The 26631-nt window shown below is 52.2% G+C and overlaps 1 protein-coding gene across 2 annotated transcripts in view; it reads right to left on the reverse strand.

Annotated features, from left to right (window-relative positions):
- The window catches only part of YWHAE (tyrosine 3-monooxygenase/tryptophan 5-monooxygenase activation protein epsilon), a 43319-nt gene extending 33321 nt beyond the window's left edge, over positions 1-9998 (reverse strand). Inside the window, exon 1 of one of the 2 annotated variants that reach the window (XM_075904501.1) lies at positions 9809-9998. In XM_075904501.1, coding sequence (XP_075760616.1) covers positions 9809-9872 — 64 coding nt within the window. In that variant the 5' untranslated portion in view covers positions 9873-9998. The remainder of the gene's footprint in view (positions 1-9808) is intronic. The other variant, XM_075904499.1, reaches the window with a different exon arrangement.
- Between the last annotated feature and the right edge of the window lie 16633 nt (positions 9999-26631).

Below are 26631 nucleotides of genomic sequence, written 5' to 3' on the forward strand. Positions count from 1 at the left end.
GTAAATTAACACTTGTATTTTCACTGCATTATTTGGATGCCCTACCGGGAATAAGATATGGGACTAACTACTGAACAAGGATTAAAGAAAATACTGAAGAGCTGCCTCATTCCCTGAACCTTCCATCTTGTACAGACATGGAGGTAATGATCCTGTGGGGGGAAAAAAACAGTGATTATGTAATTAACCAATTTGATAATGAATATGTATAAGGGGCCAGATGCAAGCTCACAGGCAGCTCAAGTCTGGCATTTCCTACGATTTGAGTACTTGACTGTGCAAATTAAACATGTTCTAGAGTAAACTAAGTCTAAAATTTGTTTCGATGGAAAGGTCAAGTGGGATTATTTTCATCTAGTCCAAGATCCTACATAAAGGCCTGCATCACACCGGTAGCTTCTGGGTAACCTAGAGCAGTGTTTCCCAACCTTTATTTAAAAAGCACCCCCCCCCCCCCGCAAAAAAAAAGTTACAAGGACCTCCAGTACCTACAGTTTTCAGACAATTTTTCCTCTATCAGTGCAACACATTTGTTTAAACAACTTAATCATAGCCAGGCAGGCAATGACATTTTTGGGTGTAAAAAGTAGAGAAATAATAAAGTGCTGTAAAACTTAACACAAAAATTCAGTTTTCCCCAAATTTCAGTTGTGTTGACGTACCCACCCCACAGACTTCTCTCAAGTCCCTCAGTGTACTCCTACCACTGGTTGAGAAACACTGACCTAGAGCATATCACAATTAACCATTCCCGGGCTTACCAATTAATCCTGTCAACTACACCCATTCCCCCCTTGCTACCTCTGTATCAGCCTGGAGGCGGAGGTAGGCAGGACAGGAGCAGGCTTTTAAGCCAGCTATCTGCATGTGCTGGCTCTGCAGTCTCGGCTGCCCCCCCTTGCTGCTCCTTTTAAACCAGCTGGAGCCAGTGCTGGGGGAGAAGAGGCTGCTCTGCAGCAGCAGTCCCTGTACGTGGGGGGTCTGAGCTCCCCGCAGACAGGGGCTGCTGCAGCCCCACACTTCTGCAAGTAGCTCCCTGGAGAAGGGCCAGGAGCACACTGGCTGTCGGTTCCACCTCTGGGGACTAAAATAGTTGTGCAATCACTAAAATTCGATGTGATTACACAACTATTCAATTACACGCTAACATCTAATTTCAGCGATCCCCAAGACTGCTGTAACCAAGAGACTCCTGGGATAAGGTAATTTTGCTAACTTCACTTGCATACCTAGAATTTGTGAGGAGTGCCACTGAAGCGTAGCACTGCTTTGACTGGATTCAGGAGCAAATGGAGGTCAGTTTTGTGCAATCAGCACACACATTGCTCCACATGCTATTGCTTTATATGCATGCCACCTTAGGAATATCATTAAGAAAAAACTGTGTGGACAAAAATCAGCAGAGTTTGGCAGCCGTGTGTGGGGTCAACAGTGAACAAAATTTCTTGCAAGCCACACACAGACCCTCAATGGGCCGCAGGCTGCCTACCAATTTAGAAAGACATTTTGATTTAAAGACTTCAAGTGACAGCAGATGCACCCTCCATACATTGTTCCTTCAGTTAGTTTCCCCCTCTATTACAAGATTTACACCAACCTAGGCAATAACTTTTGGTGGGGAGGTGGTCATGCCAAGATTTTGGAAAGTGGTCATGGATCGCACTTTTCTGTGGAGGAGCTGCAGGGTCTAGGATGGAGGTTGGGTACAGAAGGAGGCACAGGGTAAGGGAGTGGAGTGCAGGAACCAGTGAGGCTTGAGAGGGAGTTTAGGTGAAGGAGGGGGTTGTTACCTAGGTCAGAGGACTGGGGTGTAGGGTCAGAGAGGGGGTAAGGGTGCAGAACAGCATTCCGGCCTGAGGGAGGGGGTGTAGGAGGTGGTATAGAGTCTGGGAGGGAATTGTGACCTGGGGCAAGGGGTTGCAGAGGGTCTGGATGGTGACCTAAGGGAGGGAGTTGAGGTGCAGGATGGGCTGGGGTGCTAGAGGCAGGCTCTGGCTGGGAGGCGCTTACCTAAGCATCTTCTGGCCAGCAGCCCTGGAGCATCCCAAAGCAGGCTGGGCTTTCTGCCTGCTGCAGCCCCAAACCACTTGAATATGCAGACTGCTCCCTCCATGTGGCTCTAGCTCCAGGAAGGAGGGAGAGGTTAGTGCTGACCCCTATCCCAGGTCTCTATCAGCACCTATTGCCTGGTTGTTTCTAGCCAAGAGGAGCTGAGGATTGGGCGGAGAGATCATACAAAGCCTCCCCCTCCCTCCAGACCACAGGCGCAAACAGAGCAGCCATGCACTTACAGTGGCTGCTGCATGCCTGAGGGTCCTGGCAGGGGAGTCCGCAGGCAGGATCTGGTGGCTTGGCGGGTCAGATTAGGGATATTAAATATTGATTAACTGAATAGTCAACTGATCTCATGAATTCTTATCGGTTAGTTGTCTATTCTATAGTCCCTAGGGATGGGGATGGCAGCCAGTGTGATCCAGCCCCACTCTAGAGGCACGCCCACCACTCCGCACTGGTGACAGTTTAAAAACCAGCTCCCCTTGCAGACCAGCTGCCTGTTGCCCTATGTGGCTGCGTGGGGTGGCAGCAGCCCCTGTCCAGGGGAAGGGGGGTGGAGGTGGCTAAGCTCCTGGACCCGGCACAAGCCAAGCCAAAACTGAGCCAGCCTGCTGGCTCCTAACACACTTTAAATGCAAAGCCATAGTGGGGGTAGGTCCCAGACCCAGCATGAGCCAGGCTGCTGGTCAGCCTGCTAAAACATGTAATGGCAAGGGGAGGGGGTGAAATGTGTGTAGTCTGTAACATTAGCCTATAAGCTTTTTCTTACTGGTTAATCGACTACACTATTACATCCCTAGTCTATAGCTTTTGCTTGCCGGTTAATTGACTACACTATGCATCCCTAGGCCAGATTCAGCCCCCAAGAGGTATCTTGCCCACTCCTGATTTACACCAACTTTATAGTCTGAATTAGTCTAGTTTTGATTTCCAGCTTCTAGATCTTATTATGCCTTTGTCTGCTAGATTTGAGAGAGCATGATTTCTCAGAAATCTTCTCTGTGTAGGGACTTACAGCCCAAGATCAAGTTGCCTCTTAACCTGAAACGGGCATTAGCTCATTTTACACCGAACACACCAAAACTGTTATACCAGATCTGACTTGAAGTTAATTTAACCACCTTGCCTTTGACAGTGGTTTCTTCCACCTGCTTCAGAGCTAGAAGCAAGAAAGCTTGTGTTCAACAGTTAGGGAATAAGGAAAGTCTTTTCTTGACACACCTCCTTAAACAGAAGTTAAAACATACTAGCCGTATTGGACCAGACCACAGAGCCCAATATTGTGGCTTCAGTCAGTGGCCACTGCCAGGTGATCCCCATCACTGATCCACCCCATCGCTCATTCCCAGCTTCTGGAAAGATGAAGGACACCATCCCTGCCCACCCTGGCTAACAGCCATCTTCTATGAAGTTCTTTTTTTTTTTCCAGGTCTGTTAGGGCATGTCTACACATGGTTAACCAATGAGCCTTTAAGTCATCCCATCGGTCTTCACCTCCTCATGACAAAACAAAGTTATCTACATATTTCTTCAACTCTTTGCACTGTGAATATAATACTTGATACTGACTTGCAGATTCATGTGTTCCCCTGTATGAAGGGGCAGTCTGCATGGGAAAAGGAGATTGGGACCAAGTGGGAGAAGGCTTATGGAAGCCAATCAGGGCCCAGCGAGGCCTTTTAAAAATGGGCTACAGGCAGGGCAGAGAGATCAGTCTCTCCAACTCTGGAGGAAGGAATCACTGCTTATACCGAGAGGCACCACAGACAGACCAGTGCTGAGGAAGGTCAGGGGGAACCAGTGAGGTTCTGGCCTGTCCTGCTCCTCCCAGCCTGGGGCCCTGATGCAAGGACCCAAGAGCATACATACTAAGGCTGCAGGAGGCAACCAGTGGTCAGGGGGAGAGAGTGGCAATAGATCCACCCTCTTGCCAACGATGAGTGGCCAATTCAGACTGCAGTTTGCCCTGAAGGGGCTAGAGGAAGGACTGCAGTGGTCACTGAGGCATGAGCTTTCTTTGATAGTATAACAAGCGGTAGATATGGTATTCCTAGACTTTACTAAATGATCTGATTGCCTAATTTATTGAAAAGGTCATGAAAGACTAATACAACATAGATGGGACATCTATAAGGTGGGTGCATAATTGATTGGATAGCCGTTCTCAGCACCTAGTTATTAATGATTCAGTCATGCTGGAAAGACATAGCGAGTGGGGTTCCACAGGGATCAGTGCTGGGACTGGTCCTGTTCAATATCTCCATCAACAACTTCGATAATGGCAGAGAAAGTACGCTTATAAAGTTTGCAAGTGATACCAAGGTGGGAGGAGTTACAAGTGCTTTGGAGGATAGGGTCATAATTCAAAAGAATCTGGACAAGATGGAGAAATGGTCCTCAATAGCATGTAATTCAGTAAGAAATGCAAAGTACTCCACTTAGGAACAGTTTCACATACACAAAAGGGAAAGTGTCTAGTAGGGATGTAAATGGTTCACCAGTAAGCCTCACAAGGCTTATTGGTTGCAATAGCTGGAAGGGATTGGCACAGTGCCCCGGGCAGGGGGCCGCTCCAGTTCCACAGGGTCCACTGCAGGCAGGGGCTACTCCAGTGGACAGCCAGAGCAGCCCCTATCCGTGACAGGCCCAGCTGGCACACTGCAGGCAGGAGCTGCCCTGCCAGTTACTCTCTGGCTCCCTGGGAGCAAGCTACGGAACCGGCAGCAAAGCTTCCCTGGAAACAGGAACGTCAACCCTTGCCAGCCCCGCTCCCCAGGCGGCAGCTTCACTGTGGGCTCTGCAGTATAAAGTTCAAGCTTTAATACCACAGAATCTGCAGCACCTGTAACTGCTAGGATTTTTAGTAGTTACAAGGTTACATTTAACGCCTTTTTACATCCCTACCGTCTAGGAAGAGGTACTGCAGATAGGAATCCAGGGTCATAGTGGACCGCAAGCTAAATAGGAGTCAGTGAGACACTGCTGAAGAAACAAAACAAACCACCACACACAATTCATCCCAGAACGGTGTGTGGTTACCGGGAGTGTTGTGAGCAAGACCCGAGAAGTAAATCTTCTGCTCTACCCGTGCTGATTAGTCGATTAATCTACAGCTAATGTTTTTACTAATTGAATAGTTGATGTAATTCACATTGACTGTTTGATTAGTTGATAAGGGTGCCTCCACCTTTGAAATGTAGCAAGAGCCCTGCCAGATCTAGCTACATTTCGAAGGCAGAAGCACTGCGGGGAGCCTGGGGCAAGCTGGGGACACAATCTTGTACATTTCAAAAGCAAAGCAGCAAGGAGCCAGTGGGGGACTGCTTGAGTCCCCAACTCGCCCCAGGCTTCCCCTGGTGCTTCTGCTTTGAAGCACAGGAAGAGCCACAGTGGTCCCTGATCAGTCTGCAGCTCTGCAGAGTGCCTCCCCTTATTGACACACACTGTACTGACTATACGATTAGCCAAATACCTGCTCCTTAGCACCCTTAGAGCAGAGGGCTTGTTACGCCTCTGGTCATTGAGGATATTTAAGGGTTGATCGTCTGTATGAGGATGGGGGCGGGAATCCTCACCTGGAGCAGAGAAAGGGGGCAAGACCCTAGGAGAGTTTGCCCGGTGGGGCAAACCAGGAAAGGGTGGACATTCTGGACCTAGGGGAAGGGGTACCTACATAGGGATTACTCTGACCAAGGGAGCAGGTCGGGAGTTGGGAATGAACCAGAAGAGGAGCAAGGAAGGCCTAAGGCCCAGAGAAGGCAAGAAGCCTGTTTCTGGTGCCAGGAGGAGGATCACAAAGAGGGTCAGGGAGGGTAGCCAAACAAAGAGGTGCCTGAGGACCCAACTAGATCAAAGTCTGGCAGGCAGGACGAATGCCACAGTGATGGCAGTGGACTTGCCAGGGAGCCACCTGCAGGTGGCAGACAAAAGGCACATGGCAGAAATGGGAACAAATGCTGTGGTAGAGCAGGCTGCAAGAGGTGCCCAGGCTACAAAGAAAAGGGGCCCTGGGAGACCAACCCTCCCAGATGTGGTACAGGCCAGGAAACCCCCCTACAGCAAGGGAGGTGAGCTTGAGGGGGCAAGTTTAGAACAGGCCTGGGACATGGCTGCTCTAGGAGCCAACTGAGAGAAGGCTTAAGGCAGCTAATCAGGTCCCAGCTAGGCCCTATAAAATGGGCTGCAAGGCAGAAGTAGCTCAGTATGTCTCCAACTCTGGACAAGGGAACTCACTACCTATATTTAGAGAGTGACCAGAGTCACAGCAGTGCTGGGGAAGGTCAGGGGAGCTCTGGCCTGACCCACTCCCAGGAGCCAAAAGGATACTAGGGCTGCAGGAAGGGGGGGGGGGGGGAAGTGAGCAACAGGTTTACCATCTTTATCAATGATGAGTGGCCAATTCAGACTGCAGCTTGCCCTGAAGGGAAGAGCTAAACGAATGACTGCAGTGGGTCACTGAGGCAAGTGGTGGGACTGGGGGGCAGCAGGAACCCCAGAGTTCAGTACCCAAGGGCACCGCAGTCTGGGCAGGACATGGGTCATGGCGTGGTGGAGAGACAGCTAGTAATGGCAAGCAAGGCACCACCAGAGCAAGGTGCCAGCAGTGGAAAGAGCTAATTTCCATAGGACCAGCAGGGGAGGCTGAAGCAGTTAGTTAAACCAGTTACCCCCACATATACAATGAAAAGCTAAGGTAAGCACAAACACAAAAATGCATTTTAACTATGATTTTCAACTGTTGCTCTATTTTACAGCGTCATTCCACCAAACTGCTTTGGACTCTACAAAAATCTGATGAACTGAAAATCTCATCAGCCATACAACTGCATAATGCATAACATTTCACCTCTTGAACTAGCCAATTTCTGCTTCCTTTTCCTAAATGGACATTGATAAAGACACAAAACGTATATGGAAAATCTCACCAAGAGGCAAATCCAACAAATTAATATCCTAATCATCATGAGAACTGGCTGCTTCACACTACAGATGCCTAGACTACAGAAGCAGGCAAGACTGCCAGCCCACCCCACTAGGACCATCAGGCAGGAAGCCTGCCCAAAGCTGCTGCTGGCTGGGAGATCCCTAGGTAAGTGTCTCCCAGCCAGAGCCTACATCCGACACCCCACTCTCCCACACCCCAATGCCCTGCCCCATGTCACAACCTCCTCCTTCACCCAAACTCCTTCTCAGACCCCACACCCTCTCTTCACCTATACTGTAACCCCGAGCTCCCTTCTGCACCCAACCTCAGTCCCAAGCCCCACACCTCTTCCACACACAAGTGCGACCCTTGACCACTTCCAAAACCTTGGAATGCCCCCACCATCAAAAACTGTTTCCCTCCCTTGTCATAACAGAATTTGAAAAATTACCAGGCACTAAGAAGAAATACCATGGGAATGCTATGCAGATGCATACATCTTCCTAAAAAACAGCCACCTCCCCCCACAGAAACATGCTAGAATGCCTATCACAATGCTGTTTAGACCCTGCACGGGGGCTCAAAATTGGGCCTTGTCTTCTTGTAAGTTTTCCCAGCATCGCCAGTCACCACAGATATGCCATCAAAAACCCTTACGTTGATGTGGTTATACCAGGAAAAAGTGTTTTTGCCAACATAAGCTGCATCTAAACTACAATTTGCTAATATACCAGGAAACCTAGCATTGACAAGTAAGTCGTATGGCACAGCCATGGTCTAGCAGAGAGCCAATATGTTTTAAACCCCTCTCCAGCTACAGGCAGTCCCCGGGTTACATGGATCCGACTTACATCGGATCCCTACTTACAAACGGGGTGAGGCAACCCTGCACTAGCTCTTTCCCCCCAGCAGACCAGGGAGACTCGAAGCTAGCGCCCCCCCCCCCCCCCCAGCAGACCAGGGAGACCCGGAGCGGCTTTTCTCAGCAGACACCTCAGCTTGAGAATAAAGGACTGAGGGAAGTGAGGTGTGGGAGAATAAAACTGAGCTCTGGAGAAATGTTTGGCTAGAGTTTCCCCTACAATTTGTACCAGTTCCAACTTACATACAAATTCAACTTAAGAACAAACCTACAGTCCTTATCTTGTACGTTAACCCGGGGACTGACTGTACTGGGAAAAAATATGTGAATTCTGAATTACTGTATCACAGTAGCTCTCAACCATTCCAGACTACTGAATCCCTTTCAGGCATCTGCTGTGTCTTGCATACCCTGAAGTTTCACCTCACTTAAAAGTGACTTGCTTTACAAATAATGAGGCACAAGAATACAGTGTCCTAGCATGTCATTACTCAAAAACTGTTCTCATTTTTACATGTTATGAGTTAGCTGGAATATAACCATTACACTTACCTCTCTGGTGTACAGTAGCTAAAGCAAGCCAGTCACTGTGTGACTTTTAGTTTGTACAGACTTTGCTAGTACCCTTACAACTGGTTACATAAAAACTAGGCAAATATTTAGATCAGTTGAGGCGCCCATGGAAGACCCCTATGTACACCCCTCTCCCACAAGGGTACATGGGCCTCTAGTTGAGAGCCACTGCTCTAACACTTCCCCAGACTCATGGCTATTCCAAAGGACAGCATTTATTTGTATTTCTTCTTAGGGGCTCCATTTTGTGCCCCCCCCCCCCCAATATATATATTTCTTCAGTGTTGGCACATTACTAATGGTAGCCACTCCAGAGAAAAGCTGACCTAATTCTTGTCAGTTTTACTGCCTCCAGGGGTGCTCTGAACAGTAATGGTAAGAAAGATCCTGATCATTTTTTATCTTGTCACTTGGGAAAGACAGGACCAGCAACTGATGCAGGGGAATGGACTGATGACAGCTCAGGAGGCCAGTATCCCATAGGTTTACACCACAGTCCCATTCAGTTTGTTTTATTGGCAAGCATAACAGTTAGGAATCTAATTTAGTTTTAAATAAGTAGCAAGGGTGTGGCATGACAAGCAGATTGTGTCAGACCCTGACAATTGCATATATTACCCTACTGTTCATTCAGAAAGAACCACCTCAATGCTCAGGGATATTGAACTCCCTACAAATATGTAAATCAGCACAGCCCATGAACTTTAAAGAAACCCCCCCGACTCTTCAAAAAGCCTGATATTCCCATTCACGATCATTTGAAGCCTAAGGCTAATAAGATGCACGTACCTGAGTCTGGCCTGTGCCGGGAGAGCTAAGAGACCGAAGGGTCCGTACCCTAAAGAGCCACAGTGCCAGCCTAGGGCAGGCAGAACACGGAGGCGCGCCCAGGAGGCCAGGCCTGGGAAGGAGGCGCAGAAGGGCCCCCCTAGGGGCCAGGCCCCCCTTTCACACGCAGCGGGGTGGCTGGAGATTGACTGCGGCGACGTGACCCGGCCCCCCCAGGCCGGACCCTCCCTCTGGGCCCGCTGCTGGGCAGGGCTCCGTGGGGAGGGGCCACCCCGCCCGCGCTGGCGGGCACGAGAAAGGGCGCGGGGGGGGGGGTCGGGCGCCCGCGAGGGGGCGGCTCCCCTGCCCCACCCCCGGGATCGCCCTTCCCAGCCACCATTTTACTCCGGCTCCCCGCCGCCGCCGCGCCTTGACCCCCCCGGGCGAGGCCCCCTCGGCCCTGCGCCCCCCTGCCGGCTGCCTCGCCCCCGCGGGGCCACCCCAGGCGCCATTTTGTTCGTACCCCCCCCGGCCGCCTCTGCCCCCCTGCCCAGCCGCCGCCATTTTGTGACCGCTCCCTCCCTTCTCCCCCGGCCCTCCCCGGCGCCCGCCCGGCCGGCGCTCACCATCGTAGCGCTCAGCCTGCTCGGCCAGCTTGGCCTGGTACACGAGGTCCTCCCGATCGTCCATGTCCGAGAGACGCGGCGGCGGGGGCGGCGCGGGCTGGATGGAGGCGGATGAGTCCGGGATGCTCCGCCGCGACCAGCTCTCTGTGCTACGGGCAAAGATGGCGGCGGGAGCGCCTCCTCCTGCTATATCCGGGCACTTCCGCCAGCGCGCGCATGCGCCTCGGCCGCCCCGCCATGGCAACAGCGGCTCCCTGGCAACCGGCGCGAGGAGAGGCTCAGGGGTGGGGCCCTGGCTGCTGCCCGGCCGCGCCTGGCTGGGGGGCGATGGGCGGCTCGTGGGGCGCCTGGGAAATGGGGGCGGATGGCCCCTCGGGGCCCTGTAATGTGGGCGGGGGCCCGGCCCAGAGACTGGAGGGGGCGGGGGGCCCGGCCCAGAGACTGGAGGGGGCGGGGGCCTGGCCCAGAGACTGGAGGGGGCGGGGGGCCCGGCCCAGAGACTGGAGGGGGCGGGGGCCCGGCCCAGAGACTGGAGGGGGCGGGGGCCCGGCCCAGAGACTGGAGGGGGCGGGGGGCCCGGCCCAGAGACTGGAGGGGGCGGGGAGCCCGGCCCAGAGAGACTGGAGGGGGCGGGGGGCCCGGCCCAGAGACTGGAGGGGGCGGGGGCCCGGCCCAGAGACTGGAGGGGGCGGGGGGCCCGGCTCAGAGACGGGAGGGGGCGGGGGCCCGGCCCAGAGACTGGAGGGGGCGGGGGCCCGGCCCAGAGACTGGAGGGGGCGGGGGGCCCGGCTCAGAGACGGGAGGGGGCGGGGGGCCCGGCCCAGAGACTGGAGGGGGCGGGGGGCCCGGCTCAGAGACTGGAGGGGGCGGGGGCCCGGCCCAGAGACTGGAGGGGGCGGGGGGCCCGGCCCAGAGACTGGAGGGGGCGGGGGCCCGGCCCAGAGACTGGAGGGGGCGGGGAGCCCGGCCCAGAGAGACTGGAGGGGGCGGGGAGCCCGGCCCAGAGAGACTGGAGGGGGCGGGGGGCCCGGCCCAGAGACTGGAGGGGGCGGGGGCCCGGCCCAGAGACTGGAGGGGGCGGGGGGCCCGGCTCAGAGACTGGAGGGGGCGGGGGCCCGGCCCAGAGACTGGAGGGGGCGGGGGGCCCGGCTCAGAGACTGGAGGGGGCGGGGGCCCGGCCCAGAGACTGGAGGGGGCGGGGGGCCCGGCCCAGAGACTGGAGGGGGCGGGGGCCCGGCCCAGAGACTGGAGGGGGCGGGGGGGCCCGGCCCACAGAGACTGGAGGGGGCGGGGAGCCCGGCCCAGAGAGACTGGAGGGGGCGGGGGCCCGGCCCACAGAGACTGGAGGGGGCGGGGAGCCCGGCCCACAGAGACTGGAGGGGGCGGGGGGCCCGGCCCAGAGACTGGAGGGGGCGGGGGGCCCGGCCCAGAGACTGGAGGGGGCGGGGGGCCCGGCCCAGGGACTGGAGGGGCGGTGGGCCCGGCTCAGAGACTGGAGGGGGCGGGGGCCCGGCCCAGAGACTGGAGAGGGCGGGGGGCCCGGCCCAGGGACTGGAGGGGGCGGGGGGCCCGGCTCAGAGACTGGAGGGGGCGGGGGGCCCGGCCCAGGGACTGGAGGGGGCGGGGGCCCGGCCCAGAGACTGGAGGGGGCGGGGGGCCCGGCCCAGGGACTGGAGGGGGCGGGGGGCCCGGCCCAGGGACTGGAGGGGGCGGGGGGCCCTGCCCAGAGACTGGAGGGGGCGGGGGGCCCGGCCCAGGGACTGGAGGGGGCGGGGGGCCCGGCCCAGAGACTGGAGGGGGCGGGGGGCCCGGCCCAGAGACTGGAGGGGGCGGGGGCCCGGCCCAGAGACTGGAGGGGGCGGGGGGCCCGGCCCAGAGACTGGAGGGGGCGGGGGGCCCGGCCCAGAGAGACTGGAGGGGCGGGGGGCCCGGCCCAGAGAGACTGGAGGGGGCGGGGGGCCCGGCCCAGAGACTGGAGGGGGCGGGGGGCCCGGCCCAGAGAGACTGGAGGGGCGGGGGGCCCGGCCCAGAGAGACTGGAGGGGGCGGGGGCCCGGCCCAGAGAGACTGGAGGGGGCGGGGGGCCCGGCCCAGAGAGACTGGAGGGGGCGGGGGGCCCGGCCCAGAGAGACTGGAGGGGGCGGGGGGCCCGGCCCAGAGACTGGAGGGGGCGGGGGGCCCGGCCCAGAGACTGGAGGGGGCGGGGGGCCCGGCCCAGAGACTGGAGGGGCGGGGGGCCCGGCCCAGAGAGACTGGAGGGGGCGGGGGCCCGGCCCAGAGACTGGAGGGGGCGGGGGGCCCGGCCCAGAGACTGGAGGGGGCGGGGGGCCCGGCCCAGAGACTGGAGGGGGCGGGGGGCTCGGCCCAGAGAGACTGGAGAGGGCGGGGGGCCCGGCTCAGAGACTGGAGGGGGCGGGGGGCTCGGCCCAGAGAGACTGGAGAGGGCGGGGGGCCCGGCTCAGAGACTGGAGGGGGCGGGGGGCTCGGCCCAGAGAGACTGGAGAGGGCGGGGGGCCCGGCTCAGAGACTGGAGGGGGCGGGGGGCTCGGCCCAGAGAGACTGGAGGGGGCGGGGGGCCCGGCTCAGAGACTGGAGGGGGCGGGGGGCTCGGCCCAGAGAGACTGGAGAGGGCGGGGGGCCCGGCCCAGAGAGACTGGAGAGGGCGGGGGGCCCGGCCCAGAGAGACTGGAGGGGGCGGGGGGCCCGGCCCAGAGACTGGAGGGGGCGGGGGCCCGGCCCAGAGACTGGAGGGGGCGGGGGGCCCGGCCCAGAGACTGGAGGGGGCGGGGGGCTCGGCCCAGAGAGACTGGAGGGGGCGGGGGGCCCGGCCCAGAGAGACTGGAGGGGGCGGGGGGCCCGGCCCAGAGAGACTGGAGAGGGCGGGGGGCCCGGCCCAGAGAGACTGGAGGGGGCGGGGGGCCCGGCTCAGAGACTGGAGGGGGCGGGGGGCCCGGCTCAGAGACTGGAGGGGGCGGGGGGCCCGGCCCAGAGACTGGAGGGGGCGGGGGGCCCCGGCCCAGAGACTGGAGGGGGCGGGGGGCCCCGGCCCAGAGAGACTGGAGGGGGCGGGGGGCCCAGCCCAGGGACTGGAGGGGGCGGGGGGCCCAGCCCAGAGACTGGAGGTGGTGGGGGGCCCGGCCCAGAGAGACTGGAGGGGGCGGGGGGCCCGGCCCAGGGACTGGAGGTGGTGGGGGGCCCAGCCCAGAGAGACTGGAGGGGGTAGGGTCCCCGGCACACAGAGCCTGGAGGGGGTAGGGGCCATTGGCATCAGGCTGTGGTTTTACATGACACTGTAGCTACACTAAACTCTGACTGTTGGTTTATGCCCACACACCCAGGCTTTTGTCCTGACTGCCAGTTTATTGCCCCATAGCATTTTGTGGTAGCCCTGGACTGAGCTCTATGCGCTGGGAATGGCTGTGCTACTCACTGACAATTACCAAGACAAGGAGGGCGAGAACATCTCTTTTATTGGACCCACTTCTGTTAGTGGCTGTGTCTATACGGGCACTTTTGTCAGAGTGACATCAGTTCCCCAGACAGCAGCCCTCGCGTGGACAGAGCTATGTCATCCAGAGGTGATCTTCAGCAGACACAGCTCCTGGGGCTCATTGGAGAAGGTGCCGTGTGGCTGGAAGAGTGCCCTGTCCCGGTATAGCTGTGTAGCTGTAAGCTCACTAAGGTAGACCTGGCCCCCAACCAGAGAGATGAGTTTTCAAGCTTCCCAGAGGTATCACCAGGCATTTCAGCACCTGGGGAAAGCAAGACAGTTTGTGCCTTCTTCCAGTTTTTGGGGTTTTTTTCATAATTTTTCTGCCCCCCATGACTTTGTGCCCAGTTTGCCCCACCATGGTTATTGCTCTGCAACTTGCAGAACTCTTCTGTTCCGGAGGGATTGTGGGAAATGACAGCATCATGTCATAGCTAAATACAAGGGGGCACAGGATGTTTTCCATAAGTATTGAACCCAAATTGTAAGGAACTGTTCAAGGTGGACCCTAGTGATACTCTGAGGTGTGATCCTCAGCAGGTCAGAAGTAACTACAGTGCTCTTGGGCTGTGTCTAGACTGGCCAGTTTTTCTGGAAAATCAGCCATTTTTCCGGAAAAACTTGCCAGCTGTCTACACTGGCTGCTTGAATTTCCGCAAAAGCACTGACGATCTCATGTAAGATTGTCGGTGCTCCTTGCGGAAATATTATACTGCTCCCATTCGGGCAAAAGTCCTTTTGTGCAAAACTTTTGCGCAAAAGGGCCAGTGTAGACAGCTCAGATTTGTTTTTTGCAAAAAAGCCACGATCGTGAAAATGGCGATCGGGACTTTTTTGCGGAAAAGCGCATCTAGATTGGCACGGACGCTTTTCCACAAAAAGTGCTTTTGCAGAAAAGCATCCATGCCAATCTAGACGCTCTGTTCCGAAAATGCTTTTAACAGAAAACTTTTCCGTTAAAAGCATTTCTGGAAAATCATGCCAGTCTAGACGTAGCCTTGGAGTACGGGTGAAGGAATTTGGAATAGATGGTGTTCTCTTTGAACCTTCCAGTCAAGGGTAGGGTCCCAGAGAGAAATGCATACAGGAGGTGAATGCCTGGCTGTGAAGATGGTGCTGCCAGCAGGACTTTGGCTTCCTAGACCATGGCTACATCTACACTGCAGGCTTTTTGCACAAGACGGCAGAGCGTCTACACTGCATGCGCATTCTTGCACAAGTAAATTCACAGTACAGCATCGGGAAAGAAGACTTGCACAAGTTATTCCTCTCCCCATGAGGAATAAGCCTTTTTGCACAAGAGCTCTTGCGCAAGAAGGCAGTGTGAACACAGGGGTGGCCTGTGAGCCTAGGCAGACGAGGCGGTCGCTTAGGGTACTGCCAGCCTGGGGCACCCAATGATGATGTCACGGGGTGCCTGATGAGACGGCCATGCAGACGGGGGCTCATTGCGCCTTCCGCCTGGGGTGCCAGCTGCCGCAGCCTGCCTCAGGCCACTCCTGTGTGGACAGACAACATGGATTTCTCATGCAAGAAACCCCTATGGCTAGATTGGCCATCAGAGCTTTCTTGTGCAAGAGAGCGTCCACACTGCCATGGATGCTCTTGCGCAAAAGCACATCTCTTCCACAAAGCACATGGCAGTGTGGACACACTCTTGCACAAGGCCTTTTGCATAAGAACTCTTGCACAAAACAGTTCTTGTGCAAGAAGCCTGCAGTGTAGACTTAGCCCATGGGTTGCTAAGCAGAGATGGCATCCACCCATGGAGGAAGAGCATCTTTGTCACAGAGCGAGGGGAAAGCGGACCGTTTACTGCATCCCTCGCTCTGGCTGGGGAGCACAGGAGCAAATGAACCTGGACCTGCCCCAGCCAGGGGACACGCACCCCTCCCGTGGCTGTGTCCACTCGAGCTGCAGCAGCCATGGGGATATGCTTCTCCCCTCACGCCAAGCTGCTGCAGTGAGAGAGGGCTGGGGCTGTCCTCTCTCCCCGGGCAGCCTGCACCCTCCTCCCCAGCCCCACCCCAGAGCAATGATTCAAATGAAGCACGGACATTCTGGTTTTATTTAAAAAACAACAACAATTAATTGAGTTAAGGACCCAGGCAACACCAACATATTCCCGGGTGCCCGGGCAACACAGTCCCCTAGATACGGGTGCTGTTTAGGGTGCAGAGGTGTGCTCTAGCCCCCCTAAATTTTGTACCCTAGCCCCAGACCAAGTTCTTAACTGCAACACAGTTTGCATGTGATAGGTGATGAGCTGGGAGCAGCACTGCCTTTGGGGCAGGGAGTTTATAAACAGAAACAGGGAACTGAATGTAAAGCCAGCAAACAGGAGCAGCTATGGGGAGATTTGACGGGGAGTTTGAAGGGAGATAGATGCTCTGAACATTCTTTACACTTTTCAACTATACCCTGTCACAAACGGAATTAGCTCTAGGGGTAAGGAGAGAATGCAGGCAACAGAGTGGGGGCTATCCCGTTTATTGCACCCAAGGTAGCCTGTATGACTCCCTGCCCTGAAGACAGGTGGTGTGTGTGTGTGCATTGGGTGCAAGAGGACCACAAACAGGCTTTGGAGACCAGAGCAGTTGAATTGGAGCAGCTAAGGGAGGCAGAGAGGTACACTCACGAGAGCTTCTGGGGCACCTTACAACAGTCCCACCCCCTCGGACAGTTTCTGTGTTGTTGAGGAGTGAAAGTCTCAGTGAAGGAGAACATCCAACTGGAGCAGAGGGAAATGATCTCACAGTTGAGACCGTCTTTCCAGAAAACGTTGTGCTATCCTTTCCCACTGAGGATGCCATTCTGGGGGAGGGAGCTCCAGTTATTAGGAAAAGACAGGTGTTAGTAATGCAGTGAGAGGGTAGGTGGCTACACGGGATCCAGTGCTCGTGGGGAGCTGGCTTTTAGGCCTGCCCCCTTCCCCATACTGCTGCCTCTGTGGCAAGCAGTGAGGGAGGGGTGGTGGCAGGCAATTCTGTAGAACCAGCTCCCACTTCCCCCTCCGATGCAGAGGCAGCAAAGATGTGTGTATGCATGTAGTCATTTGGATTAATGCTTATGGCTTAATTCAGAGGTTCTCAAACTTGTGATACCACAACCCCCCTCTCAGTTGCTCACGACCCCCCTCTAATATGCTTGCGATCCCTCTCTAAGTTGCTTGTGACCTCCCAGGAGGTTGGAACCCACAGTTTGAGACTGATTAAACAACTATACACTAACATCCCTAGATTGGACAGAGACATCCCTTAGAGGAGGGTCCATTGGTAGAGATTTTCTATGTTGTAGTAAACAGGAGAGGATGGAAGATTATAAAATATGGGTAAGATCTGATGAGAAACAGTCAAATGAGGAAGAATCCCATTCAATCACATCATGTAATGACAGACAGCTAAATAGTGACAAGTTTTTCAAGTCGTCGTCTTCTTTGCCCATAGCACCTGTGGAAGCATAGGCCATCAACAATTTCTTTCCAAGCCTCTCTGTCTCTGTCACCTTTTCTAATTCTCTCCAGCTTTTGCCTGTAGTATTTCGAGTGCTTATACACAAACGCTAGATGTCTAACTAATACGATGGGTGAACTAGAGGGCCTCGTATTGAATGAGGATTTTGCTATAACAGGCATCACAAACTTGGTGGAATGAGGCTAATCGATGGGACACAGTTATACCAGGGTACAAAATATATCGGAAGGACAGAACAGGTTGTGCTGGGGGGGAAGTTGCACTATGTGAAAGAAAGAGCAGAATCAAATGAAGTAAAAATCTTAAATGAACCAAACAGTTCCACAGAATCCCTCTAGAAAATAATTCCATGCTCTCATAATATGCATGTAGTAATAGGACTATATTACTGACCACCTGGCCAGGGTGGTAATAGTGACTGTGAAACGCTAAGGGAGATCCAGTGAATTAGGAAATAGCTCTAATTAGAAATTCTGACACTGTTTTAATACAGGCTGCATGGGACCCCAATGGAATCCCTTATAGTCACTCAGATTTTTTTTCACACTACTCATCATTCATTATAGGTAAGTGATTGAGGAGTTGGTCATCTTGTTTTGTGTGTGTGATTCTGTGGTCTATAATAGTAGACACCAGCTAATACTACATCTTGTGCATTAATCTCTCAGGACATGAGCCATTAGCATTCAAGATTATGCTTCAGAGATCATAATGATGCAGAAACAGATATGTTCACCATAGCATCTTTCCCTCTCTCTGTATGTTCACTGCACCATTCCTAAATCGGTTGTAACCACTGACTTTTAAAAGTGCATTCAGAGAGATCATCCCACCATGCTGATATATAGGCTGAGAACACTGGGAGAAGAGCAATAGAGGCTGAATGTTTTGCTGGGGCGTCTACATATTCATGTTTGCTGGCTCATACGAGCTTGTGGTATGAACAAGTCTGGCTGTTTCCACGGCTAATGGGAGACAACAGTAAGTGTGAGCAAATAGCAGGTGGCACTGACGTTTCTGGTGAAGAGTGAGAAGGGAGGCAGTCTTAGCACATAGAAGCTTTAGTCTGGTCTAATAGGAAAAGTCAGCAGTTTTCAGTTACTGACCACCTAGTTAATCTGAAATCCCCAATCATTTGTGAAATATGGTACTATACTCAAAAGCTATCTATTATGGAAAGCAGTGAGCCGCCTTCATTACTATTATTATTGGAGCCCTGCACAAATATACAAGCTGTGCCCACCTCCTATCCGCAAAAATGATCCACCAATAGCTGCGCCCACAGCCGTGGCCATAAAGCAGGTATCTGGATTTGCAGGCCTTAGACTCTTCATTGTCATCGGATGGAATCAGAAATGCAGCATTGCTGTAGTCCAGCAGATGGAGGCAAAACAAGAGTGTGTGTGTGTGTGTGTGTGGGGGGGGGGGGGATGACACACACTCACTTTATTGTTTCCTATAACAGTGGCTCTGAACTTTTGCAGACTCCTGTACCCCTTTCAGGAGTCTAATTTGTCTTGCATATCCCCAAGTTTCACCTCATTTGAAAAAGACTTGCTTAAAAAAATCAAACAAAAATACAAGAGTCACAGCACATTAACTGCAAAATTGCTTATTTTCACCATATCATTATAAAATCAATTGGAATGTAAATATCTATTTGCAGATGGAGCAGTCTGAAATTGTAGTTTGTACTGACTTTGCTAGTGCTTTTTATGTAGCCTGTTGTAAAACTAGGCAAATAGCGAGTTGAGTACTGCCTGTTAGACCTCTGTATACTTCTGGTTGAAAACCACTGTCCTAGGATATGCTTACAACATTCTGAAAGGAGGGACTCCCTTAAAATATTCTACTGAAGTTACTGATATTCAAAACACTCCCTGAGTAAGATACTCTTGCTCTCCCTCAAACTTGAGTTCCACTCTTCCTGTTGCCATATCCATCAATCTTTTCATCACTCTCCTCTCTAGTTCAGCCTGCTTGATACCACTGCCTGTGAGAAGCAGCTAAGTAAATGCTCCTGCAGTTTGTAGTTATCGGGTTGGCTTCAGATAGGTGGTGCACTGAGTGAGCCCTTTCAGCGATTTAAAGACCAGAAAAGACCGTTACAATCATCTACTCATCATCAGATCATAGAATTTCAATCAATAAATCCTGAATCAAGCCCAGAGCTTCTAGTTCAGCTGGTTTTAGAAAGAAATTCTGACTTTAGGATTTCAAGTGATAAATGCTACTACATTCCTCAATTACTCTTTAAAAATGTTATTTCCATTCTGAATGTGTCAGTCTTCACCTTCATGACACTGGATCTTCTTGTGCCTTTGTTTGCTAGAGAACCCTGCCTCCTGCTATCAGAAATCTGTTCTGCATGTAAATATTTATGGTCTGTAATCAAGTGACCTCTTAACCATCTTTTTTGTAAGCTTAAATATATGGATCTCCCCTGTCTCTCTCACTTGGATCTGTTGTGAGGACAAACTGATATTTGAGATCTGGACTGTGTTTCTGGCTCAGGTTTCCTACATAGCCTTAGGCAAGTTAATGTGCCTCAATTTCCCAATTTGAAAAAAGGCACTAAAACTTCCCACATTTCAGGAATATTGTGAGGAGAGCCATTAATGTGCATACTTTTCTCAGTGAGGCCTGCATACAAAATCTAATTACAAGAGGGGGGCGGACACCCTTCAACAATATGCATTTTACTTTAGCTAAATGCAAAAGTATTTGGGATCGAAGCATGTAGGTCACGCAGTATAAAGGACCGTACTGTGATGGGTTCAACAACAGAGGTCCCTTGGGGACTGTTACCTGGTGTGTCAACCATGCTACTGAGCCCACCTTCCTACTCTTTGAGGCACAGGAGCAAGTAAGCCCCCACCTCTATCCCTTTGGGAAAAGAGGGTGGGAACCAATTGAGACGCCCTATTTAAGTGGAATCCGGTCTCATGGGGCAATGCCCCAAACTTAAGAACTAAAATAGGAAGTGGCTCTGAGTTCCTGGACCAGGAACATAGGGGGACAATGGGCCAGCCTGCCCCCCTTCTCTGCTCACCTGCTCAGCAAACTAGCCACTAGGATACTCAGTCTTCAGGGACCCAGCCACATGGCTGTACTGGTTTTGTAAATTCTAAAAGTAAGTTAAAAGGGATACATTTTCCTCGTTAGCTTAATATTGCCAAAATACTACTTATGTTCAACACTGACAATTGTTGCTAGAATACCGTAAGAATTGTAAGAGTTTCTTATAATGAGGGAAATACGGCATGTGATTTTAATTTCTGCATTAAAAAAAACAGTTACCCACCTTTCAGAACTTTCTCGAAGAACACCACCGACGAAAAGGTGGGTAACTGGCTTTGCTCTTCGGGTGTTTAATCATATCGATTCCTTTCCGGATGGCTCACAGGCAGCATCCTGGGAGTTGGGCTCTGAGTTCATGGTCGTGGGGCTTGCAGCACTGCTCTACCAGAGCTGGCAGAATCTCAAACTTGTAGACTAAGCGTGTAGCGAGATAGGAACATGGGAATGGAAGTCCAGGTAGTGACCTTGCAGATATCCAAACGGGCACTTTTGCCAGGAAGCCCTGCACTCACCTGTGGAGTTGTCATTGCCTAGTCATAGCAGAACCAAATGCAGGAGGTGATCCGAGATGGAATTCTTTGGACACTGGATCACCTTTCACCCTATCTGCCACTGCGATAAGGAGCTGTGTTGGCTTATAAAACAGCTAGATCCTCTCCATATAGAAGGCTAATGCCTTCCTCTCGTCCTGGGAGCACAACCTCAGACATGCGAGGTTTTCAACAGAAGACTGGCAGAAATATGTCCTCGCTCGTGTGAAACTGGGAAACTTGAACAGAAAGGCCAGGCATGGCTACAGCTGGACTTTGTCCTTGAAGAGCATGGTGTACAGCAGCTCCCAAGTGAGCAACCTATCTTGGAAACCCACCTTGCAGAAGTTACCTCCATCCAATGCTTTTTTTGGAAGAAAAAAGGTGCCGGTACGCCTGGGAGAAATGCCATTCCTTTTCTGTGTGCTGGGAAAATAGGTGACGGTACACCGTTCCGGGCCGTACCGCCACAAAAAAAGCACTGCCTCCACCACGACTCACTCCTTCCAAGAGTGTAGAAGAAGAGAACAAACTGCTAAGGGCTTGAAGGTGGCTGGCGTGAGCCGCATGGGCACCAGAGTAAGTTCCAGGAAGGAACAGGGTCCCTGGCTTGAGGGTCGAGTCCACAGGCAGCAGGTATAAGAGGCAAAGGGAGGCAATGCCTTTTCTGGCTCTTACTGCTCAAGCATGCCTCTCTTCCTATTCTGACTGTTCCTGAAGGCTCCCAGGACAGGCTGTTGCGGCTGCAGTCCGGTGACTCTTCCCCTGAAGTGGATCTGTTAACTTAAAATGAAAAGTCTTTTCGCTTGCCAGAGCTATTAGTGTAACACTGAACCTGTGAAAGAGCCATTCAGTGATAATGAAGCCATTTAACAAGCCTCAATTTACTGACAAAACCTGTTGTGCATTACTATGTCCACAGGACCTTCGTTTAAAATTTAATTATTTTGTTGCTGAAGAGTATAAAAATCACATCTCCCAAGAATCCATGCATAGACACTTAGATGCACAATAAGCTCTAGCCTTCAATGCTTGGATCTTCAAACATATCCCTTTTAAAATAAATTCCTCAAGGGACCACCCTTATCTAAAATACACATTTTAATTTGAAATTACTAGAGTACAAAAACTGGTTTCCAAACTCTCTCTGTTCTTCCTGTTCATCTCAACTCTCCTTTCATCGCCCTGCTGAAGAGATCCAAAGGGACAACAATCATTTTCTTCCAGAGAGCTGGACAAATGAGTTTCCCCTTTACTTTTAATTATTTGATGAACTACTTTTGAGAGAACCCTCCACCAAAATCAGTACCTCACTAAGATATAAAATCCGTTTTCATGACTAAAATCTTTGGAAACCAATTTTGAACAAATAGTGAAATGTCATAAATAAGACTTATGAAAATCACACATTAGTATTCCCTTTTTATAAAAGAAATTAACTTTATTATGAACACATTCAACCAATCTCAATTTAAAATAATGGCTTTGTTTCAGTGAGTTTAAATATGTAGTAATTTGGAATGATTACTTAATGAAGGCTAAGAGTATATTTAACATATAAAGTCAGTTTAGAAATAGTAATGCTGAAAATGTAAATCAGAGAAAAGCTACACCCTGTACTCCATAACACTTAATGTTGCATTCGGCATGACAACTGACCTGCCCTTACTACAAAGTTTTTGCAAATACATCTGACAAACTTCAAGGTTTATGAAAAGGAACCTGTGACTGATATTTTTTATTCCCAAACTTGGTGCTTTAATTAGGTAACTTCTGCATGTCCAGTCTTCACAATCCAGCATGCAGTTGAAAACAAACTCCCTTTCCTTTAGAAAAAAATATTAGAGTGTTCTTTATTTCAAAGATAATTTGCTACATTTGTGTTCAGGGATTTGGCTGAAAGGGGCAAGTAGAGAGTGGGAGAGAGGAGAAAAGGGAGACAATGGAGAGTGGGTGGGACCGGGGTGGAGCAGGGATGAAGCCTCCCCAAGCAGCAGCTTCACCCACTGCCCTTGTTAGAGTCCCTCTCGACCCTTCAGGAACCGGACCATCACACCATTTGTGAAGACCGATCTGCCCCGGAACGCTTGGTTAAAGGCTGATGTGGCAGCCAGCTGGACTGTAAGGATGAAAGGGACAATCCCTGAAGTTTAAGATGCATGAGGTAGTTCAGGATCAGCCGCAACGAGACCTGCACTGGCCTAACTCCTTGGGTTGAAGTTCAGAATGTGGAACATTTCCATTTGGCCAGCTAGGTGGCCCTGGTAGAGGACTTTTCTTCCCAGCAGGCTTTGTTTGACCTGACCAAGCATTCCTACTTCTCTGTACTTGCTGTGGAGCAAACAAGCTGTCAGGTACAGCACCCATAAGCTCAGCCATGATTCTGCAAGAGGAAATTTCTGCAATGATTCTGCAATTTCAGGGTCAACACTGATAGGTACAGGAGCATGCTGAACCAGTGCTGGCATGGCCAAGATGGTGTGATGAGTATGAGTTTGGCTAAGGCCTGGTGGAGCAGTGCCACTGGTGGGAAAGTGTACATCAGAACCCCCAGCCATGGAAGCAGAAAGATGTCCAACAGGAAACCCCTGTCAGTCCCTCAAGGCACAGAAACAGGGGAATTCCTGTCCTGGTGAGTTGTAAATAGGTCCACGTGGGGAGATCCCTACTTCTGGGTGATCCTGTCTGCCATCTCGGGGGGAAGGGGAGGGGAGAGAGAGAGACCACTTGTGGGAAGACAAACAGTTTCTGCTGAGGCAATCCGCCAGCACAGTCCCTGCACTGGGCAGATGTGCTGCCGTGAGATGCCTGACATAGCAAACAACCAATAGTCTTGCAGCACTGTAGAGACAAACAAAACATGTCAATGGGATCTGTGCTGCAAGACCATTTGTTGTTTTTCAGTTTTTCCAGTTAGACTAACTTGGCTCCCCCTCTGAAGCTCATCCCAAACACAGACGTCCCAGAGACAGAGAGGTTCCTGACAGGGCTGAGGAGCTGGCTTCATCTTCATTGTTGATATAAAACATTATGGCAGTGTTGTCCCTTAGGACTTGAACCATGCTCACTTGGAAGTGGGACTGAAAAGCTCTGCAGGCCAACCAAACTGCCCTGAGCTCCTTGATATTTATGTGGAGGGAGTGCTCAGCCCTCAGCAAGGGTCCTTGAGATCCCTCAGGTAGCCTCTCCATCTGAGATATAAAGCATTGGACACCAGAGTCCGCAACAGAGAGGAGGACAAAGACAACGTCCTCCAAGGCCGACACAGGATCTAGCCACCAGGCCAGGGATGCACAAATATGGTCTGGCACTTTGACTACCAAGTCTAGTTCATGTCTGCTGGGAGGATAAATTAATGGCCACCATGCCTGCAATAGCCAGAGATGAGCTGGGCATGTCGAACCAGGTAAGAGTAGGCTGCCATAGGACCTAACAACCATAGACAGGCGCAGGCGGTAGAGGATGATCCCTTACTTAGGAATTCCCTCTGAGCAGGCTTAGAAGCAGAACTCTGGGAGGAATGCCCTTGCGGTGGCGAGAACCATACTGATGAACTCCATGTCTGTGGCACTAGTATGAGGGTTAACTTCTGCATGTTGAGTAAGAGGCCCAAGTCACAGCATGTGGCTTGTACCAGATCGAAGCTGCTCTGCAGTTGATCCTGCTGTCTGCCCCTAATGAGCCAGTTGTTGAGATAACAGATCTTGATGCCTCGGCATCTCACATACGCGGCTACTAAGACCATTCAGTTTGTAAAGATCTGCTGGGCTGAAGAAAGGCCAAAAGGGGAGCACCATAAATTGGAAATAGCACTGGCCTACTATGAAGCTTGGGAACCCTCTGTGTCCGAGGCAGATGGAGATGTGGAAACAAGTGTCTTTCAAATCAAGAGCAGCAAACAAGTCGTAGGGTTCAAGGGAGGATATACTAGAAGCCAGGGGCACCAGGTGAAACTTCAACTTTCAAGTGTTTGTTGAGCTGTTGCAAGTCCAGAATGAAACTTAGGCCCCTCTTGCCTTTGGGCTCAGGAAATAGCAGGTGTAGAACCCTTTCCCCCTTCTTCCACTTGTCTGATGTGGTGATTGAGGGCCTTGCTCTTCAAGATGGAGAAGTCCTCAGCCTCCATTGACCAGGGTGGAGCCAATGAAGCCTGGGCATGGTGGCTAACAATCTCTGTGGGATATTGGTGCTGGGAATGGCCCAGCTGGTGCCATGTTGACGAGTGTAACCAAGGTCTCAGCAATGGTGACCAATGGTGCGACATGACTTGTACTGACTGTGGGATAATCGTCTATCAAGGGGGAACTCCAGCATGAAGGCAGAGATGAAGAGCATGGTGCCCATGACTTGTATTGATGAGCTGCAGTCCTGGATCCATACAGAGACCAAGAGTTGTTTTGCTGTATTCAGGCTCACCCCCAATAGGAGATCCTCTCCTGCAGATTAACAGTTACACTGGCTTTTCCTTAGGTTCCTCCTATAGCCCGTCTATCAGAGCATGTAAAGTAAAAGTACATACTCACAAGTATGCTGTAAAACAAGCCCTTTATTAACTAAGGGTAGAGGAGGAAGGGAAGGAAAGGGAGAAGGAGGATTAAACACTGTTGGAAAGTAGCGGTTGCACTCCCACCAAACACACATTCACGTAGATCAGAGTATCTCCAAGTGGGCTGTAGGCTGCTTTGGGAAAGCTGCCAGCTGGGTTGCATTGCTCTGTTTACTGGGGCCCACAGTCACAGAGTCTCTCAGCTCCTATTGGCTCTGGTTTGCTGTTTCCAGCCATGGGATGCCACAGGAAGCAGCAGCCTGGGCCACGCCCCTTCTCAACAGGGATACCTTTAATAAAGATTTATACTCTATCATGTCCTTCCGTAATCTGACCGGGTGGTTTGCAACACTGCGACATTCGCTTGCCTTAGGCAAGGCTTTTCCCGCAGACTTGTCCTCCTGGAGGGCTCTAGCCGGATCCAGTGCTGCACACGGGGATGGTTGCAGCAAGCGCATCGATGCTCTTCTAGCACAGGGAGCGGAGAGGGTGTTGAGTACATCAGCGTGGACCACCTACCGTTCCCCATCACCAGTCCTGGGTCCCTCAGCTGGGTCCTTTGTCCAACAGCACCTGATCAGGGTTGTGCAGGGTCATCTTAACTTTCTTCTTCTGCACCAGTGATGGGGACTGGTGCCAGGAGGGCAGTGCCAGAACTGCACTATGCACCCAGGCCAGAAAAGTGGACGCTGTGTCAAGCCACGCTGGCTCTGAGGCTGGAGGAAGGGTGGCCTCCATCAAGAGGGCCCTTAATGGGATGTCATGCTCTGTGTTCTGGGATAAAAGTTCTTACAGTTACACCCTTTTATTAGGTAGGATTCCCCCTTGTGCAGGTTGCTAACAGGCATAGGCATGTTGCAGTCAGACCAGGGTATAAACCCAGAGGCAAAGACACATGAGCTGGGGGCAAAGTTCTCACTGGAACCCTAATGGACTAACACTTAACAAGTACCAACAACAAACCAAACCATTTTCAGCTGGAACTTGAGGTGCAGAGAGAAGAAGAACTGCTGAACACTTGTGAAGCAAGAGAAAGACCCTCTGACTGACATCGTGGGCAGTAAGAGACACTTGGAGGACACAGTGCCAGCAGTGTTTAATATACTGACACAAGCACAGGCTCCTGAGCAAGGTGAGAGGTGGCTCTACCCTCCAGGAGGAGGTGGGGCAGGGAGCAACCAGTCCTTAGCACCATCTGGAGCATGGTGCCCCCCCTCCCCCTCCCCACAGCCCTCAGAGCTGCACAGAGAGTATGGCGTGGCGCTCCGGTGGAGATTTAGAAGGCTGGGGCTTTCAGCAACCGCCACTGATGCAGTAGCAGCAGCAGGGAGAGCAGGGCCCTTTTGAATTTCCAGGCCCTGGAGTAACTGTCCCCTTGTGCCCCTCTTACCCCAGCAGCACGTCTGCATGAGTGCAGCACACCGGAGGGCACCTCAGTCAATCCTACTGCTAAGGCAAAAGTCTCCAATAACCGTGCACATGGCACATACACATGGAGAATGGAATCAACATGAGCAAGCACTCGAAGAAGAAAAGACAATCTTACTTTTCAGTAAGAGTTAACACAACATTCAGGGGTTTTTTAATGAACACATTTTTTCAGAGACCTAAGTGGCACTTTTCTTGTCAGTTAAGTTTACTTAAAACTAACATGTCTACAGCAATGGTTTACTCACTTATATCCACATCCAAAAGAAGCTATTA

The sequence above is a fragment of the Pelodiscus sinensis genome, chromosome 21, assembly GCF_049634645.1.
Source record: "Pelodiscus sinensis isolate JC-2024 chromosome 21, ASM4963464v1, whole genome shotgun sequence".
Taxonomy (NCBI): Eukaryota; Metazoa; Chordata; order Testudines; family Trionychidae; genus Pelodiscus; species Pelodiscus sinensis.